A 16,743-nucleotide genomic window follows, 5' to 3' on the forward strand; every position below is an offset into this window, starting at 1 on the left:
TTGGAGGTTGTTGGTGGAGTTGGGGGTCACTTCTCAGGCTGATCCTTCCTTATTGGCTTCGGCTTTGGGGAAGCGATCGAGTTCAAAAGGCTTAGTAGCCCCAAATTAGCTGCCAGGGTTAGGTGGGAATGGGAATTTTGAAGGTATGCTGAAACCTACTATTGTCATGTCGGGCTCTCCGGGCCCCTTAATCAAGAGGAAGTGTCGTATGGAAACTTCAAGCTTCAAGTTTGTGTCTCATGTGACGGGTGTGGGGAAGAAGTTATTTCATACCGTTCAACAAATGCTTGCTATGGGAAAGAAATGATCCCCTTTAGGTGGCAAAACAGGAGCTATGGGCTACAGTATGCCTCATGCAAGAAGACCAAGGCGAAGATTGTATTAGCTGCAAAGCGTCGGCTCTGCTTTGAGATTGAACGGGGAAGCTCGTACAAATTATAACTTGCTTTTTTAATAATGTAAACGGTTCACAACAAGGCATAGTTATATGGCTAATTGAGGCTTAATTTTGAGAATCTCCCTATTTCTTGTATATTCTTTGTGCTGCAGAATGCCTCATGCAAGAAGACCAGGCCGAAGATTCTATCAGCTGCAAAGCGTCAGCTCTGGTCTTTAGATTGGATGGGGAAGCTCATTCAAAACTTTAATTTTATTTTCTTACTTTATTTAACAATGTAAACGCTTCACAACAAAGTATAGCTATAGGGTCAATTGAGGCTTAATTTTGAGAATTTCCCTATTTCTACCAAAAAATAGTATATCTGATAATAATTGAAGTATTGATACGGATTTCAGTGGTGGAGATTAAAAGTAACGGTTATAATAACAGTGTGCAAACAAAACATATGGATAATGGTATGATCTATCAGTTTTATATATTTTAATTTAATTTATTTAACTTTATATTTTCTCAAATACAAATAGATATTGGTATCTAATAAGTCCATATATTCTTATAAATCAAGAATTGAGAGGGTAAAGTCACGGTTATATGTATCAATTAAACAAACGAAACAAAAAATTACAAAATACGTCATTTACACTATCAAATGATAGTGTGACAAAAGTGTGTCTAGCTAACAGGGGGTGACTAGTAGACAATTTTCTAGTAGTGCCCTGCTGCTCATTGCACTGTCTCTACTACTCTTATTCCTTGAATTTTAATGTCTATCGGCATGTGTATATCTAATCTGAGAAAGTGTGCCAGAAAATTTATTTAAAGACATTCATCTTGCTGAAATAAGGAATGAAAGCCATTGTTAGCAAATCAACAATGTATTATAACTAAAGTTCATGCAAACACGTAACATAACTAAAGTTACCAACATCATATTATCCTCTCGCTTAATTTGTCAATGCCATGCATCGATTTTCTATAGTTCAGGATTGATTATCTAAAGTTGATTCTAAACCCTCTGCTTTAACTTGTCACCCTTGCAAACTGGGTTTTGCTTGGCCAAGAGCTCTCCTCCAGGCCTCTTGTAATCCACACTACATGTGTCACTACAACAAAAAGTCTTTTTAGCGACCAAGTTTTTTGCGAGGAATTTATTTTCCTCAGTAAATGTCACTTTTTACGAGGAATATTTTGATTCCTCACTAAATGTCATTAGATTTTCAGCGAGAAACAGATTTTCCTCACTATACACCACTTTCTACGACGAAGATTTCGGTTCATCACTAAAAGTTACCATAGTTTGGTCTCCAAAATCATCATGTTATTAGCGAGGAAATATGAGACTTGGGTGAGGAATTTTTTCATCGCGAAAACGATACTCAACGAAGAAATAATGATTTTGTCGTTATTAGTTTGGCGGAAAATTATGTAAAACCAGCCAAATTCAATGGCGACAAAACTATGGTTTCTTCGCTAAAAGTCCGTGTTTTATGAGGAACTATTTCCTCGTCAAAAGAAGCAATAGGCGAGGAAATAACGATTTCGTCGTCATTTGTTTGGCGGAAAATTATATAAAACCCGCCAGATTCAATGGCGACAAAAATATGGTTTCCTCGTTAAAAGTTTGTGTTTTACGAGGAACTATTTCCTCATTAAAAGAAGCAATTAGTGAGGAAATAATGATTTCGTCGTTATTTGTTTGGCGGAAAATTATGTAAAACCCGCCAAATTCAATGGCGACAATAAGTAAGGTTTCGTCGCTAAAAGTCTGTGTTTTACGAGGAACAATTTTCTCGCCAAAAGAAGCAATTAGCGAGGAAATAAAGATTTCTTCGTTATTTTTTTGGAGGAAAATTATGTAAAACCAGCCAAACTCAATGGTGACAAAAGTACGGTTTCCTCGCTAAAAGTCTGTGTTTTACGAGGAACTATTTACTCGTCAAAAGAAGCAATTAGCGAGGAAATAACGATTTTGCCGTTGTTAGTTTGGCGAAAAAATTATGTAAAATCCGCCAAATTCAATGGCGACAAAAGTATTATTTCCTCGCTAAAAGTCTGTGTGTTTACAAAGTGCTTTGCATGTATAAAAGTTTTTTTTTTTTTTAGAAAAAAAAAAAGACAAAAAAAATAGTTATTACAGAAAAGATTAGGAGAGAAAAGTTGGTTGTGGGATATTTTCTATTTAATTTTCTTAATAAAAATAGTTTTTGTAATTATCATAACTGCCCTCCTAATTTAATTAATTTTCAAATCTTCTAAGGTTATTTCTGTCCAGAGGTCGAGTCCTGACAATTATCGTTTTTCAGATTTTTTTCAAAATATTTTAAAATAAATACAATAGTTGTAATTCTTTAAACAACACTTTCTCTTCTGAATGTCTCAATTGACTCTTGCACCTGACCTCTCTATAATCAGAGGACTACTAGGAATGATTGCTTGGTTAGTTAATTTAATTCAAGTTCATCTCTATACTACTTGAATGTATATGTATACGTGTATATAAATATATATATCCACACACACACACACACACATAGATAGAGGGCCCTTCAACTAAGGGATTTTTTTTTTTTACCATTTTAAGGGATGGCTTATTAGACTTACTTTTTTTATCGCATTTTGACATCTCGACCGTTCAGTTTTTAGGCCCTTCTAGTGAGCGATCCCTTAAAAAAACCAAAAAAGAAAAGATCTCACTAGAAGGGATATATATATATATATATATATATATATATATATACAGATCCTATCCAGAGCGGAGCTCCGCTTTGAAAATTAACGTGTGAAGTTCGAGTTTTTGGTCACTTTTCGGTCGCACATCCACATCTCGACCGTTCAGTTTTTAGGTACTAGTGTATAGATCGTCTCTGCAAATTTTCAGCCAAAATGATGATCGTTAAGGCATTGATAACTGCCTTAAAGCTAGTACGGTTCAGGTTGACAGATTCAGTCCGTCCATTGGTTTAAGCGAGTTAGATACCTTAACGATCATCAATTTGGCTGAAAATTTGCAGAGATGATCTATACACTAGTACCTAAAAACTGAACGGTTGAGATGTGGATATGCGACCGAAAAGTGACCCAAAACTCGAACTTCACACGTTAATTCCAAAGCAGAGCTCCGCTCTGGATATATATATATATATATATATATATATATATATATATATATATATATATATATATATATATATGACTTATATTCTCGATCCGTTTCTTTGTCATTAATCTTGCGTATTAACAGTTATTATCATCATGATCATAAATAGTTAATTGGTTCCCGATTGAGTTGAAATTTTGCATAGATGATCAAGGAGTGGTGTCTTACAAGTCGAATGGTTTGGATTGTAGAAATATGATTGCATAGGGGGTCGTACTCTAGACGCTACATACTATACAATTTAATTTTGACAATCTAACCCTTCAAACTTTAGATCTTTATACATAGATTGTCTATGAAAAATATTTAGATCTTCATACATAGATTGTATATGCAAAACCTTTTTCAAAATAATCATTTAGTTAGCCATGATCATAACATTAGCCTTAAAACCTAACCCCTAATCCCTAAACTCTTAACCCTAAACCCTAAACCCTAAACCCTAATCCCTAATCCCTAATCCGTAAATCTAAACTTTATATTGTTGATCGAGGTAAGAAAAAGAATTAGAGAAGGCGGGTTTCGAAAACATAAAAATAAAAAGCGGGACTTGAATGCGGCAATATAACAAAAAAAATGCGCCCAAAGATAAAAATAAAAAATCAGTCAGAAGAGTAACACGACAAAAAACCCTAAAAACTGGGTCTGAGTGCTCGGCTGGGGTTTGGGGGCAAACTGAAAAACTGGACTGCATGGGTGATCAATAGGCTTCCTGATGGCGATCGGGGAGATCTCAATCAACCAAAACAGAGGCTTCCTTCAATTTTTCGTTGGGTTTGCTCTATCACTGGAGAACCGATCTGGTATTGAGAGTTTGGCTTCACTTCAGTCCCTCCCTTCAGGTATGTCTGTAACTTCAACTGTTTTATTAGGTTCTCTATACAGTATAACAGCCAATTCAATCTTACAGACAAGGATAAAGATATGAAGGCTTGAAGGGTTGTGACGGGGCGTTGTTGTTGGTCGACGACGAAGCGGTTGGCAGTGTTGATCATGGCGTCGATTACGATACACCCTACACCATACGCTCATGACTCTCCTGGGGTTTAAAGATTGCTCCTCCTTTTTGGGTATTTGATTAACAGCAAAAAGGTGGGTACTTGTTCTGTTCTTGTGCTTTAATGGCTTTCGAATCAAGTGGGCTTTGGATTGTCTGGTTTGCGGCTTATGGCAATGTTGAGTTGTGAGTGAGAAAGAGAGAAGTGTTTGGTGAATTGTAATTGGGTTGGAGTTTTTGTCTCTTTTTGTCTTTGTTTTTCGTCTTGAATTGAAATAGGGAGGGAGGCAAAGATATGCCTCGATTCAATTAGCTGCAGTTTTGCCTATAACATTTACCAAACATGGCTTCAGTAATTGCCACCAAATCTTGCCTCGATTCAATTAGCCAGGTACGTCCCTTTCTCGATGAGCTTTCAATTCAGTTCAATGATGTTTATGTTCTGTATTTCAATACCAAATAATACTGGTGTTCTTTTCTTTTCTGTGTATGGATATGTGATCAATGGATGTATGACGCTGCAAGTTAATAATTTCGTCAGGCTTTCAGTAAGTACCAACTTTTGCTACTGAAAATTTAATATTTGCCTGTTTACTTTGCAAGATTAGGGTCGGAGCATGAATTTTACGGTGTTAAGTGCAAGTGTTGTTTGAATCATTGTGTGTTTTTGGATTGATTCTCTCTGTGACAGGTTCCTTCATAATGACAAGCTCTGGACATTGCTAACACATTAGCCAATTCCACTTTACAATGCTTTGTTTTTGTTTATTTTAACTCCATAGAGTAATTTGTGGGGGTCTAAAACTCCTTCTAACAAGGATAATAGAGTAAAGAAGTACTAAAAGGTCCTAGTTCTCAGATTACATTAATACATAAAAACAAATTTCAAAAACAGCCTTTTTGATCCACCATATGGAGTATAACACACTCTTTTGCTATTGAAAGTTTCGATAGCTAATCTCATGACCTTCTTAATCATTAGGTAGGGAGTTTTAGCACCTGCAAGACCATATATGCTTTTATTAAATTTGGTAGGTTTACTGCCATAACTTGAACTCTTTCATATTTATGTGAAATTATGTAATTTTGCTTTATGTTTTGGTGCTTCTTTTTCTGAGTTTGATTTCCTTTTACTTTTTATGTTTAAAAGATACATTCATACAGAGAACCAAGAAATTGTACCAGGACACTTGTACTCAGCGGACTATTTCAAAGTTGAATAATGAACTCTATGAAGTCCACCAAATAATGACTTGCAATGTTCAGGAAGTTCTTGGCGTCGGTGAAAAGTTGGACTGTAAGTTTTCTGTTTGCTTCTAAAGGGAAGGTTTTGGCTTCTGTATAAGTGATAAAATAGCTCCCAAATTTGAATTTTGTAGAGGTCAGCCAAATGTCTAATCGTTTAACATCAAAGTCTCGTGCATATGCAGATAAGGCGAGAGACTTGAATCAACAGGTTAGTGTTACAGATTAGTCTTATTTGATTTGTATATGATACAAAGTAGTCTATACCATTTCCTTGGTGACATCAAAATTATAGATTGGAATTGCTCTGGATCGTTATGTTTAATTATCTACTGAAACAACCTTATGTGCTTGTGGGGGTTCACAATATTTATCACTTGTGCCTGATGGTGGTGATGTATGCTTTTGCTATTGCTAAGCTTATTTAGGGTTGTCTTTATTTATTATTGCTCTTCTTTAATTTCTGCAGCTTTCTTGTTTTTTGGCCAATTTAGTCTCTTTCATAGCTGTATTTGTTTCAATGAGGAAAATTTCTCCAATCTGCTATGAGCACTTCAGAGTGAGATGTTTTTGTCAAGCATTTGGGTCATATGTATGTATAGTTCATATGGAGTCGTATGTGTGGCTAAAATTTAATTCATCTTCACATCTTAATTGCAGGCTCTGATCCGTAAGTGGGCTCCTGTTGCCATGCTCTGCAGGTGCTAAAGCTCTCTACAAAATCTCTAAAAGAGGACTTTCATTTCTAGTGACGAGTTCCAAGTGCAAGGGAAGAAGAGATTCCAAGATTTAGGGAAGTGATCAGGAGGATCCCAAAAACAAAATTGAGGAGGATCCCTAAACTCTTTTGAATTAGTATATAGTATTGATATAACTACTTTGAATTAGTACTTATTGTAAGGGAATACTTTGAGTTATTACTTTTAATTTTAGTATATATTTCTTTTGTCTACTCATCTTATTTCTTGCCATAACCAAACAATTGCAATAAAAATGAATTTTCTCATTATGGACAAGAGAACCTACAATGACAAAAGTAAAGTTCCTCGTCAGTGAGTACAATTAGGGAGGAATGGTTTCCTCGCTATAAGCATACACAGTACAAGGGAAATAAAATTTCCTCGTTGAAGATAGCTTATAGCGAGGAAAAACTTCATCACCCAAAGCTATCTATCTATAACGACGAAAATATTTTTGTCCCAAAAAGTGTATTTAAATTTTTTATTATTTATAATTTCTATATTATTACTTATCATTAGCGAGGAAATAATAGTTTAGCGATAAAATCTATTTCATCGGGAAATATATTTAACGACTATTATTTGGCCCTCAAAATTTTTCAGTGAGGAAAAAGTATGAGTTTTGGCGAGAAAAAAAGTTCTAGCTAAAGTATAATGGCGAGAAAAAAGTATTTTCATCGAGAAAAGAGTTTGGCGAGGAAATAGTAGTTTCCTCGTAGAAACTTTTCTTGACGAGCCTACTACGAGGAACTGACGACCAAAATATTTTCCTCGTCAAAACACTATGGCGAGGAAATCTCGATTTTCAGCGAGGAAGTTGTTCCTTGCAAATTAGCTTTTCTGTTGTAGTGTGTGCTTTTCAGCTAGCCTATGCTCTGGACAAAACACTCCACCACAGCGGCATTTTAACGCCACTTGCACCGGACCAACTTTCTTCTTGCAGCTATAGCTCTGGCACCAATTCTTTGTCACACCACATGGCTGATCGCTAGTTGTTGTGGTTGACGACGACTCGCTAGCAGAAACAGCGACGTCTAGGTTTTTCTCCACTGAAGGCACCACGGCCGGCTCTGCAGTATGCTTAGCAAGAAGCACTTCTTTCAAATAATCAATGTAGCACTTTGAGCACATATTCTTGTTTGCCAAAGTCCCAAAGAAACCGCAACCTCTTGCACAGAGTGGAGAGGGTCGACAGTCCATGTTTCTTGGCAACTCCATCTTTTTTGCTTTTGAATTGATTCTCCTTCTTCTTCTTTGATCTTCGTTCGTAACTGTGTACAAAATTTCTTGGAGACTTGATGTGGGGTTTGTGCGATTTATATAGGCGAGGGTCATCGTAGCGTACGATTTAGATAAGGACGTAGTATTTCATGATCCTATGAGGATTAGGACTAATCAACCCAAATGATATCTCTTTTCTCTTGGTCGGTGGATTTATACTGATTACTAACCGAGTTTGGAATGAATTAACAATTCGAACAATCCAGAACAATCTAGGTAGTTATCAATTAAAATTCACATAAGAAATTCGTCCAAAAATAAATAAATGGATGTTTTGAGTTTAATTAGAACAACAAGTGTTTTGATTAAACGGCGACGTTGCGATGTGTTTTGGCACAAGTGGAATCAGAAAAAAAAAAAACGACGATGCGTTTTCAAAGCCCTATAAGAAACGAACACGACGCGTCGGTCTTCACGAGGTCTTTATAGATCGGAGAAGGCAGAAAGGGGAAGAAGAAGAAGAAGAAGAAGGAGAAGATGGGTTACGTTCTTCGAGTGAGGTTGGCGTCGTTCTTCGCCGGAGCTGCGGTGGCGTCGTTTACGGGGCTTTACATCCTTCACAATGACTACAAGGTCGCTCATGAGGCCATTTCTCGTCAGGTACTACCGCCCTCTTTCTTCCTCATTTTCGTCTCAAATTTTCAGTTGATGTTGAAATTAAGGTGTTTAGAAACCTCGATTTGTTGCATTCATGGGTGTTTAGAAAGTCCCGTACTGCTGGAATCGGAATTGATTTTGCAAGATGAGGTTGCGGATAAAGTGATTTGTGATAAGGAAAGAAATTAGGGTTTGGTGATTGGTGGTTGGAACATTGGGTGGGATTGAAATTTTGGTGTGGTTTTGAACATGTGGTTTAAGAAATGAAAATTGGGAACATAATGTTGGTATTTTAGGAATGGAGTGATTAGGGTGCTCTGGAAAATGTGGGTGATGGTGTGTTATGCTTGCTCTTCTCTTCTTGGATGTGAAAACAGTCATGCGCCGGTGTTTTTTTCGACTTTTCTTTTGTCTAGTTTGAGCTCGAATGTTAATCTAGTTATTTTGTGTGGTACTTTTTATGATCCTTCTTGTATCAGTTGTGAGTTTTGAGCTTCATGGTATCTTGTTGTACTGGTTTGAGCTCAAGTATTGGCCCGACTTGTGTCTGCTTTACAACCAGTATCTTGTGTTGAGGAGGGAGAAAATGAGGAGGGTTTGATTGAATATAGGCAAGGAGTCTAGTCTTGGATATAAACCAGACACTTGTGTTGGTTGCTCTTTTCTTGTACTTTTTACCATGCTTGAAATGGTTTCAGTCTTCTAGCTATAACACTACACTGTGACAGCATATGCTTAACGTCTATGCAAATGCAACTCGAAAATATAATTTATGTATGATTTGTACTCCACAGGGTGAAATTAGCCTCACTACTTGAACTAGAAAGAAACCTTCTTACTAGATTTTCCTGCTAAGTAAAAGCGCTTCTAGCTAGTCATCAAAGCATGATAGTGTCTAGGCTCCAAATCTGTTAACACATGCACAGACACAATATCCAACCTATAAGTTGCTATCCATGCTGCTGACTCAATTTGGAGAAAGTTTTATGCAATGCTGATTGTGTCAGTCCTTGAGAGAACTTATGGAATCTTTGGAAATTCGTTGTTTGTCCTGTATCACCTATGGTTCTATTTTATATTCGGGTTTGATGTATGCTCTTATGTTGGTGCTATCTTTATGGTTTTCTGGTCTTTAAGATTCATGGATTCTCATAAGCATTAGTGTGCAATAATATCTTTGGCCTTTAAGTGGACTGCAAGACAAGGAAAGGTGAATTGTGATTCTTTTTTCTTTGTTTCTCCAGGTGAAAGGCCTCCATGAGTCACTGGACAGACGAATTTCAGCTGTTGAGAGTTTAAAACAAACTGAAGCTCCACAACCTGCAGAAGCAGCTGAATAGATGCCTTGAGAGTATGCTACTGCATTTTGATACTGTGGCCCCTAAAATGATTTTTCCTATTATGCAGGTAGTTTCTATGTAGTTTCTCCTCCCTCTCAAAGAATAACTTTGACGTAATTGGTTTGTATCGTATCCCCAATCATGTAACGTCATTTACTTGAAGGCTTGAGTTTTGTATCTCGTAGTAGCAGACGAAAACTATTGCTGCATTCAGATTTTGATGTTTATCTGGGAGAACTTATCTTTATCGGCTATGAAGTATAACAGTATTTTAACAAATTACAAGAAAGTGAGAGCTGCGCAATTTGAAGGCTTCTTTCCTAATTTGTTAATGCGTTAATGCGGTGGCCTTGGTTTGGTTGGAGGGCGCAATTAAAACTGGACTCAAATAGAAGCCAACCCAAAAGAAATCCTCACAAAGGCTTTCTAGCCTCGCATGCTGATATAGTGGACCTCAGAAGGTGCGTATCCAACATTCATGAACGCATTGGTTCCTTGAACCCTTCTCCATCACGATTGGTAATTTGGTATGGTCATAATAAAGAAAAGAACAACAAGAAGATAGGGAAGAATGGAAACCCCCCACTGAAAATTGAAAAGGTTGGAGGGTTCCCTACCCCAAAACAACTTGGGGAAACACCCTATACCTATGTGGTCCCTTGATATGAGATAGGTAAAAGCCCATCCTCCCCTAACCACTACCTAAGTAGAAAGCAGATGCATCTTTTTTCGTAACAGAACTATCGAATATTGAAACTCTAGAACTCAGAACTCATTGAGTGGGGTAAACTGTAAATTATTTACAATCTAACTTTTTCTGACATAATAATTCCGGATTTTTAAATCACTGGAGTATTTCCGCCAAAAAAAAAAAAAAAAAAAAAAAAAATCACTGGAGTATAGAACACCGTTGAAATTTTGAAAAATCCTAATTAGACAAATGAAATGATGGCACTTATGATTCTGTGAGCTGTTTCTGACCTTGGGAAAGAGTTGGTGTTTCCTTGGCGGTGGTAGCTTTCCTTCCTCTGGTTCCTTGCTTCCTTCCTTATCATCAATAATTCAATATCATTGGGAACATTGAACACTATATTATTCAACCAAGCGGTCCATGCTCTTGATATTCCATTGTTCCATTCTTGGAGACACACCCTTCCAAGCACAATAATGCCTCGACTTAGGAAAATTACACAATCTATGTAACACAATATGGACATGGTTCTCATATTTTCAAATCCCACCGACCGACCCGGAAACCCCCATATTATTTGATGGGAAAGTCAAAATTGGATTGTCGCTCGTTGATTTGATTTAGTTAAATTAGGAGTTAACTAAAAACTAAATTATTTAAAAGAAGTCGGTCGATAGCGGTTGACTAAAGACTAAATTATCCTAAATAAGTCGGCCGGTCTGTAAATTCTTTTTACTGTGCTAAAAGCTGAAGCTGTTATGTAGTACCAATTGAATGTCTGACTGCAATGGTGAGGACAGTGTTCTCAGAAATAGACTGATAACAAAGAGGAAAGGAAAGGCAGGGATTCAAAGAGAGAAAGAGGGATTTGTCTTTGCATAATGTAAATGTGAATGTGATGAGCACCCTCCCCAGCTGTCTGTCTGGGCCAGCCCAGCCCATGACCCCAAGCTGCCACCTCATCACCCTTAACAGGACAATAATGTCCTTCCTTGGAAACCCACATTACTCTCGGAGAGATCTTTTTCTGGTAGCCACTTGTTTTGTCACAACATTATGAGAAAGCTGTTATCTAGGTCTTGTATTATGTAACATCAAATATTGATTCATGTGCACTGCACTATCAACAATATCAGTTTGCTTAGCAACCACAATACAATCCTCCATTATACTGTGTATCAAGTCATGTCAACACAATTACCACTTTATGTTTCAAAGCTTTCATTATATATATATATATATATTTTTTCAACAGAACGTCTTTTAAACGAGTTCATAAGTATTGAAAAGTGATTTAACAAACGATTTAAGATATTATTAAGTCTTTCATAAATAATCTTGAATTGACCAGTAATTCATCGAACACATACCTGATGCTAATACTTCCGAATTAAACACATTAGCACTTCAAGTAAGAATTAGGGGTTTGGTAAGGGAGTAATTTAGACATAGGTCATTCTAAATGTACCCAACAATTTTCTTAATACACCCATCAATTAGTTTATTTTAAATATATTAATTAACTTTCCCAAAATACCCATGTCTTCACTACCCAGCAACAAAATCCAAACTTCTGATCTTTGAGAATCCAATCCCACCAAGCCTCTGGGTCAACTTCATTTTGATCAGTATTCAACAAATTGAAATAGGACTCACAAATTCAACAGATTCATGAAAAATTCATGTGATTATAGACCCTTCAGTCTTGCTCTTATGTTTAAAGAACCGTCCAGAATTCATCTGTTGTGGAGGATGAATAATAAAGGTTTTGATCAACCAAAAGAAAATCATTATTAGCATGCAAACTCAGCAGCACAACTATTCTATAAATTAATTTCAACAAATCTTTGCTTCTAAGTGTCTGATTTTTTTTTTTTAAATATTCTTAGTCACCCAACTAAAAATGTTAGATCAAAGGAAGAATCACTATAATTAATCGTAAATTCACCCAACCAATTGCCCTGGTTATACCACAATTATGAGATTCCTGCTAAATGCCTAAATTGATGTTTGTCAGATAGGTTTTCCCCAAATTTTCTGGGTACAAAAATCTGATTTGCTGGATATAAAGATGAGGGTAATATGGGAAAGCTAGCAAGAAATAATTAACAAATAATAATTACTGAATCTATTAAGAAATTTGCTGGATACATGTAGAAAGTATGAATTAGATGCCAATAAATAACCGTTTTGTCACCCAATAAGATCCAACCAACTTGATCTTACTCAATGAATAGTTGTGGCAATTAAACGTTTTTGGTCATATTTACAAGATGGGATATTTTTCAAGGGACCCAAGTCCAATTAAATTACAAGTAGAAAAACAAGCCCAATTAAAATAAAAAATCTTGATGCAGATCATGTGGCCCAGAATTCTATCCTTTGTCATTACCACCCTCACCTCTAGTCGCCATCATGCAATAATTCCCAATCTCAACCGCGTGAGCGCTTGTGGTCACGGACCAATCAGAATCGAGGCTTTGCTATAGGGATAAGCTACGCGCTCAGTGATGCGAGTGGGGGACGTTTGCGTCTAGTTTGGGTCCATTGCACCTCTCGATGCACCAAAGGGGCTAACGCCTAACGGTGCCTATAACGACAAAAGATGTTACAACATCGAAGTTGGGTAACTTGTGATTTACTATATTTAAAGTAATTTTCACCATATGTAATTGTAATTTATGTTTGGTTTTTAAAGCATGATTCACTAACTTGATAATAGCAAAGTAAAACAACAATCGTTTTGTCAAGATTATTCTCACAATATATCGTGTCTTCATTTTAAATTTAAGAGTAACTCATCATAAAGTTTTTGATCACTCAATAACTATGTACATGTTGTTTGAATAATAAACATGATATTGATGTCTTCTTCCGAGCTTTCATATTTTGAATCACAAAATCTCCAAATGTTTATTGCCACAATTAGGGTATTGTTTAGTTTCTTATGCGGAGATATTTAACTCCGATTGTGTTGTCTGACATATCCGATTCACTGACTCGATAATAGAAAAGTAAAATAGCAGTCATGTCGTCAGTACTATTCTCGCAATTTTTGTATTGATTGCGAACTCGAGAGTTTGCTCACTGTAAATTTTTACGTATTCCCCCGTACTTTACATGTGATTCAAATTTTCCATTGATGGAACATTAGCTCAACTAACACTTAAAACCTTCTATCGTAGTTGTTCATAGTTTTGTACTAGTGTAATGAAAGGTTAAATCAGAGAGAGAGAGGAATTTATGGTAAACCTATGTCTTGTCGTATTATGTTTAATGTAGAGAGACTGTTACATAGATGAAGAGGTTTCCTCCCAATAATAAAAGAAATGTGAAAGGATGAGTACGGTTGTTTTAGCCTGACATGCAGAAAACGATAGATACCGCAATAATGATGACTCATGAGAAAGAGAGGGGGAGTAGTGGTGGGTGTGGCTCCTCTCTTTTGCTTTGTCAACTAGGCAACTAGCTACGCTACTAGTATATGATTTGGTGTGCGAATGTTGGAAGCATGGAAGCAAATCACAGGCTAAGAATGGCGGCAACCCATTAATCAAATCCCATTCATACAAAAAGCCAGCAAAAAAAAAGATAAAGGAAAAAGAAAGAGTTTTCATTTTCTTTTATTTCTAAAGGGCTGAGATAATAGGATATATGGGGGTCTATATCTTTGCTCTGAAATTCTGAAACACCCATAAGCCAGAGCACAAAGCTTTTCTCAGAAGCAGCAGAACCAAAAAGTTAAGGGCAGCTCAGAGTGTTCGATTGGAAAGGTAGTGGTTTCCCAAAATAGGCCAAAGTGGGTTTTCCATTAATTATTAGGCGTCTAAGACAAGGAAATTGAAGAGCTAGTTTTTGAGTTGGAGTGTGAACCCTGCAACAGTAGTAGTAACCAAGGAAGAAGATGATGATGATGGTCCATCATGACAACCGTGGCCGTCCAGATCAAAGATGTGACGGTGGCGATGGTCCCACGTGTAACAGACCCCCTGGTGTTGCAGAACCAGCAGCTGGTTCTTCTAGTAGTAGTAGTGGAGGTTCAGTTTTGAGAGGCTTGCAGCCTTTTCAGTACTTATCAAATACAAATACTCATCATCACACCTCAACCGCTCTCAGATCCCCAGGTTTGTGTGAATTTTAGAGACCCTTTTCGTTTCAGGTCAATGCAAACTAGGTTTCAATCAGTCTTTTCTGTCCTGTATCTGAAAGCTTCAATCTTTAATAAAAGACTGAAGAAGCTGATATGTTCTTGCAGGAGGCATGACGACAGCAGCTTTGGATTTTCCTTTCACTAATCAACAGTGGAAGGAGCTTGAGAGGCAAGCCATGATTTACAAGTACATGATGGCTTCTATCCCTGTGCCTCGTGACCTCCTCTTTCCCACTACCACCGCCTCCGCCTCCGCCTCGGTTTCTCAATCTCCATGTAATGACCGATTTTTCTTCTGTCTTTGAATTAACCAAGTTTGTTTTCTCGGGTTTTTGATTTGTTTGGGGGGTTGCAGTGAGCGGCGGTGGGTTCAATTTGAGGCTGTCGAATAGCAAAGATCCGGAGCCGGGGCGGTGCAAGAGGACGGACGGGAAGAAATGGAGGTGTTCGAGAGATGTTGCGCCGAACCAGAAGTACTGTGAGCGCCACATGCACAGAGGCCGTCCCCGTTCAAGAAAGCATGTGGAAATTCATGCCAACAATACTACAAGCACCACTGCTACCACCGCTAAGAGGGTTCGCCGTGACAACAACAATAGCAACAACATTCGGCCACTATCTCCTCCCACTATCTCGAATCCAAGCCACGAGATGAGCAAAAATGGGTACCCGACTCAGTTTTTCGGATCTTCACTTCAACCATTTCATCAGACTCAGATGTATTTGGACAAGGCCGGTGTAAAGTCTGCACCTTTTGGAGGTGGTGTAAACTCTGTTTCATCAGACAGAGGAGTCAGGTGGGTGATTGTTTTGAAGTTAACGTTGCTCTTAGTTAAAGGTAGAAAATTGAGCTGATTTTTGTGTGTGTTCAGAGGCGTGGAGTGGATGATGAAAACTGAAGCTGCTCCGATGAGTAGCTCCGATGCGCAATGGCACGATATGATGCAGAGCAAAACAGAGCTGAGCTGCTCTAGGATCCCCTACTTCGATGCAAATAGTTCTGTTTTCGGCCAGCGTTCTGAGGAAGAGTGTTTCTTGAATCTAAATTCTTATACAAATTTCAATGCCGGAGATGGTCATCATCAACAACAAGGTAATGATTGCAACATGTTTCTGAATCCTGATGTGGTTGCTTTGGAAAACCCTCTACTCGAAGAAACCCCAAGAAGCTTCATCGATGCTTGGTCCAAAAACGACAACGGAGACAACAACAACAGCTCTCTTCCATCAAGTGGGAAGCTCTCACCTTCTTCATTGACACTATCAATGGGAGGCTACAATTCCATTAGCGATGAGATGGGTCAGACGCAGATGAGCTTGGGATGTAGCCATGGAAGTGGAAACGGGATTAAGCCACAAGTCTCGACCTGGCTCACCCCTGCTTCTTGGGTTCCTTCTCCGCCTGGTGGGCCTTTAGCCGAGGTCTTAAAGCCCACCACCAGCGCCGCCTCAAACCCGTCGTCTCCGATCACCACTAACGGTAACCACGGCGAGTTTAGTAGCCCATTGGGGAATACGGTGTCGTCGCCATCGGGGGTTCTTCAAAAAACGTTTGCTTCATTCTCTGATAGCAGTGGAAATAGTAGCCCAAATCTTACGAGTTCAAGGGCCAAAACAGAGACTGTTTCTCTGTGGTCGAATCAGAGCAAAGCATAGTCATTTTCTTCAGATCATGTTGTTATTTCGGCTTAGTTTGGTGTAGTTCTTTGACTACTAAAGAGGATTTCAATTTGGTTATTTGATAAAAAAAAAAAAAGATCTAGTCTTTCATGTTTTCGACCTTTCTTGTTTAAAGAACAGAACCTTCGTTCAATCACTTTTATCATTTTGCCTGTACTATATGTCTTAATCTATGCCGGGGACTTTTAAGGTTTGTGTTAGATGCTTCTACTAATGATTAGCTGACTAATCCCATCTAATTGCTTATATTAAGAGAAGCTAAAAGTTCTTTTTGGCTTCTAATTGACTTGGGAGTCTGCAGCATGAGTCCATTTTAGCTTCGATATTTAGTACTAAAATGAAAGTTACAATGGCTGCATAAGCAAACGTATGAGATTCTTGGATTGTTATACTCAATGACGCCATTGATGATGACTAGTAGTAACCATTTCCTGGATGTGGGAGAAAATGTGGCTTTAAGCGGCT

At 37.7% G+C, this 16,743-nt stretch overlaps 4 protein-coding genes across 7 annotated transcripts; 3 read left to right on the plus strand and 1 right to left on the minus strand.

The window, feature by feature from the left end:
- Positions 1-1,406: 1,406 nt before the first annotated feature.
- LOC133717031 (putative zinc finger A20 and AN1 domain-containing stress-associated protein 8) lies at positions 1,407-7,739 on the minus strand. Its single transcript, XM_062143654.1, has 2 exons — positions 7,498-7,739; positions 1,407-1,491 (listed from the first exon to the last, which is right to left on the minus strand). Exons 1-2 carry the CDS (start codon positions 7,737-7,739, stop codon positions 1,407-1,409), a joined length of 327 nt encoding a protein of 108 aa, XP_061999638.1.
- Positions 4,152-6,755, plus strand: LOC133715458 (25.3 kDa vesicle transport protein SEC22-1-like). 4 transcript variants are annotated; one of them, XR_009849077.1, is made up of 6 exons: positions 4,152-4,399; positions 4,468-5,102; positions 5,537-5,585; positions 5,705-5,851; positions 5,934-6,010; positions 6,269-6,453. XR_009849077.1 is itself a non-coding variant. In XM_062141964.1 (6 exons), the coding sequence occupies exons 2-6, from the start codon at positions 4,962-4,964 to the stop codon at positions 6,505-6,507; spliced, it is 411 nt and encodes a 136-aa protein (XP_061997948.1). In that variant the 5' UTR covers positions 4,152-4,399; positions 4,468-4,961; the 3' UTR covers positions 6,508-6,755. The 4 variants fall into 4 exon arrangements, 1 of the variants encoding a protein (XP_061997948.1); XM_062141964.1 differs by lacking the exon at positions 6,269-6,453 and adding an exon at positions 6,460-6,755 and having other exon boundaries at positions 5,985-6,010; XR_009849078.1 differs by lacking the exon at positions 6,269-6,453 and adding an exon at positions 6,460-6,755 and having other exon boundaries at positions 4,154-4,399.
- A 494-nt stretch (positions 7,740-8,233) lies between the features above and the next one.
- LOC133715413 (uncharacterized) lies at positions 8,234-10,004 on the plus strand. Its single transcript, XM_062141902.1, has 2 exons — positions 8,234-8,420; positions 9,662-10,004. The coding sequence occupies exons 1-2, from the start codon at positions 8,298-8,300 to the stop codon at positions 9,755-9,757; spliced, it is 219 nt and encodes a 72-aa protein (XP_061997886.1). The 5' UTR covers positions 8,234-8,297; the 3' UTR covers positions 9,758-10,004.
- A 3,895-nt stretch (positions 10,005-13,899) lies between these two features.
- Positions 13,900-16,374, plus strand: LOC133714928 (growth-regulating factor 4). The gene is made up of 4 exons (XM_062141214.1): positions 13,900-14,572; positions 14,704-14,874; positions 14,954-15,395; positions 15,471-16,374. The coding sequence occupies exons 1-4, from the start codon at positions 14,353-14,355 to the stop codon at positions 16,252-16,254; spliced, it is 1,617 nt and encodes a 538-aa protein (XP_061997198.1). The 5' UTR covers positions 13,900-14,352; the 3' UTR covers positions 16,255-16,374.
- The last annotated feature ends 369 nt before the right edge of the window (positions 16,375-16,743 follow it).

The sequence above is a fragment of the Rosa rugosa genome, chromosome 6, assembly GCF_958449725.1.
Source record: "Rosa rugosa chromosome 6, drRosRugo1.1, whole genome shotgun sequence".
In the NCBI taxonomy this organism is placed as follows: Eukaryota; Viridiplantae; Streptophyta; class Magnoliopsida; order Rosales; family Rosaceae; genus Rosa; species Rosa rugosa.

Coding starts and splice junctions, on each gene's coding strand:
- LOC133715458 (XM_062141964.1), top strand. CDS start 4,962: ATGAGCTTTCAATTCAGTTCAATGATGTTTATGTTCTGTATTTCAATA. Junction 5,852..5,984: donor CGTCGGTGAAAAGTTGGACT/GTAAGTTTTCTG, acceptor GTGCATATGCAG/ATAAGGCGAGAGACTTGAAT. Junction 6,011..6,459: donor CGAGAGACTTGAATCAACAG/GTTAGTGTTACA, acceptor TCTTAATTGCAG/GCTCTGATCCGTAAGTGGGC.
- LOC133717031 (XM_062143654.1), bottom strand. CDS start 7,739: ATGGACTGTCGACCCTCTCCACTCTGTGCAAGAGGTTGCGGTTTCTTT. Junction 1,492..7,497: donor TGTGGTGTGACAAAGAATTG/GTGCCAGAGCTA, acceptor TGACACATGTAG/TGTGGATTACAAGAGGCCTG.
- LOC133715413 (XM_062141902.1), top strand. CDS start 8,298: ATGGGTTACGTTCTTCGAGTGAGGTTGGCGTCGTTCTTCGCCGGAGCT. Junction 8,421..9,661: donor ATGAGGCCATTTCTCGTCAG/GTACTACCGCCC, acceptor TTGTTTCTCCAG/GTGAAAGGCCTCCATGAGTC.
- LOC133714928 (XM_062141214.1), top strand. CDS start 14,353: ATGATGATGATGGTCCATCATGACAACCGTGGCCGTCCAGATCAAAGA. Junction 14,875..14,953: donor CTCGGTTTCTCAATCTCCAT/GTAATGACCGAT, acceptor GGGGGGTTGCAG/TGAGCGGCGGTGGGTTCAAT. Junction 15,396..15,470: donor TCATCAGACAGAGGAGTCAG/GTGGGTGATTGT, acceptor GTGTGTGTTCAG/AGGCGTGGAGTGGATGATGA.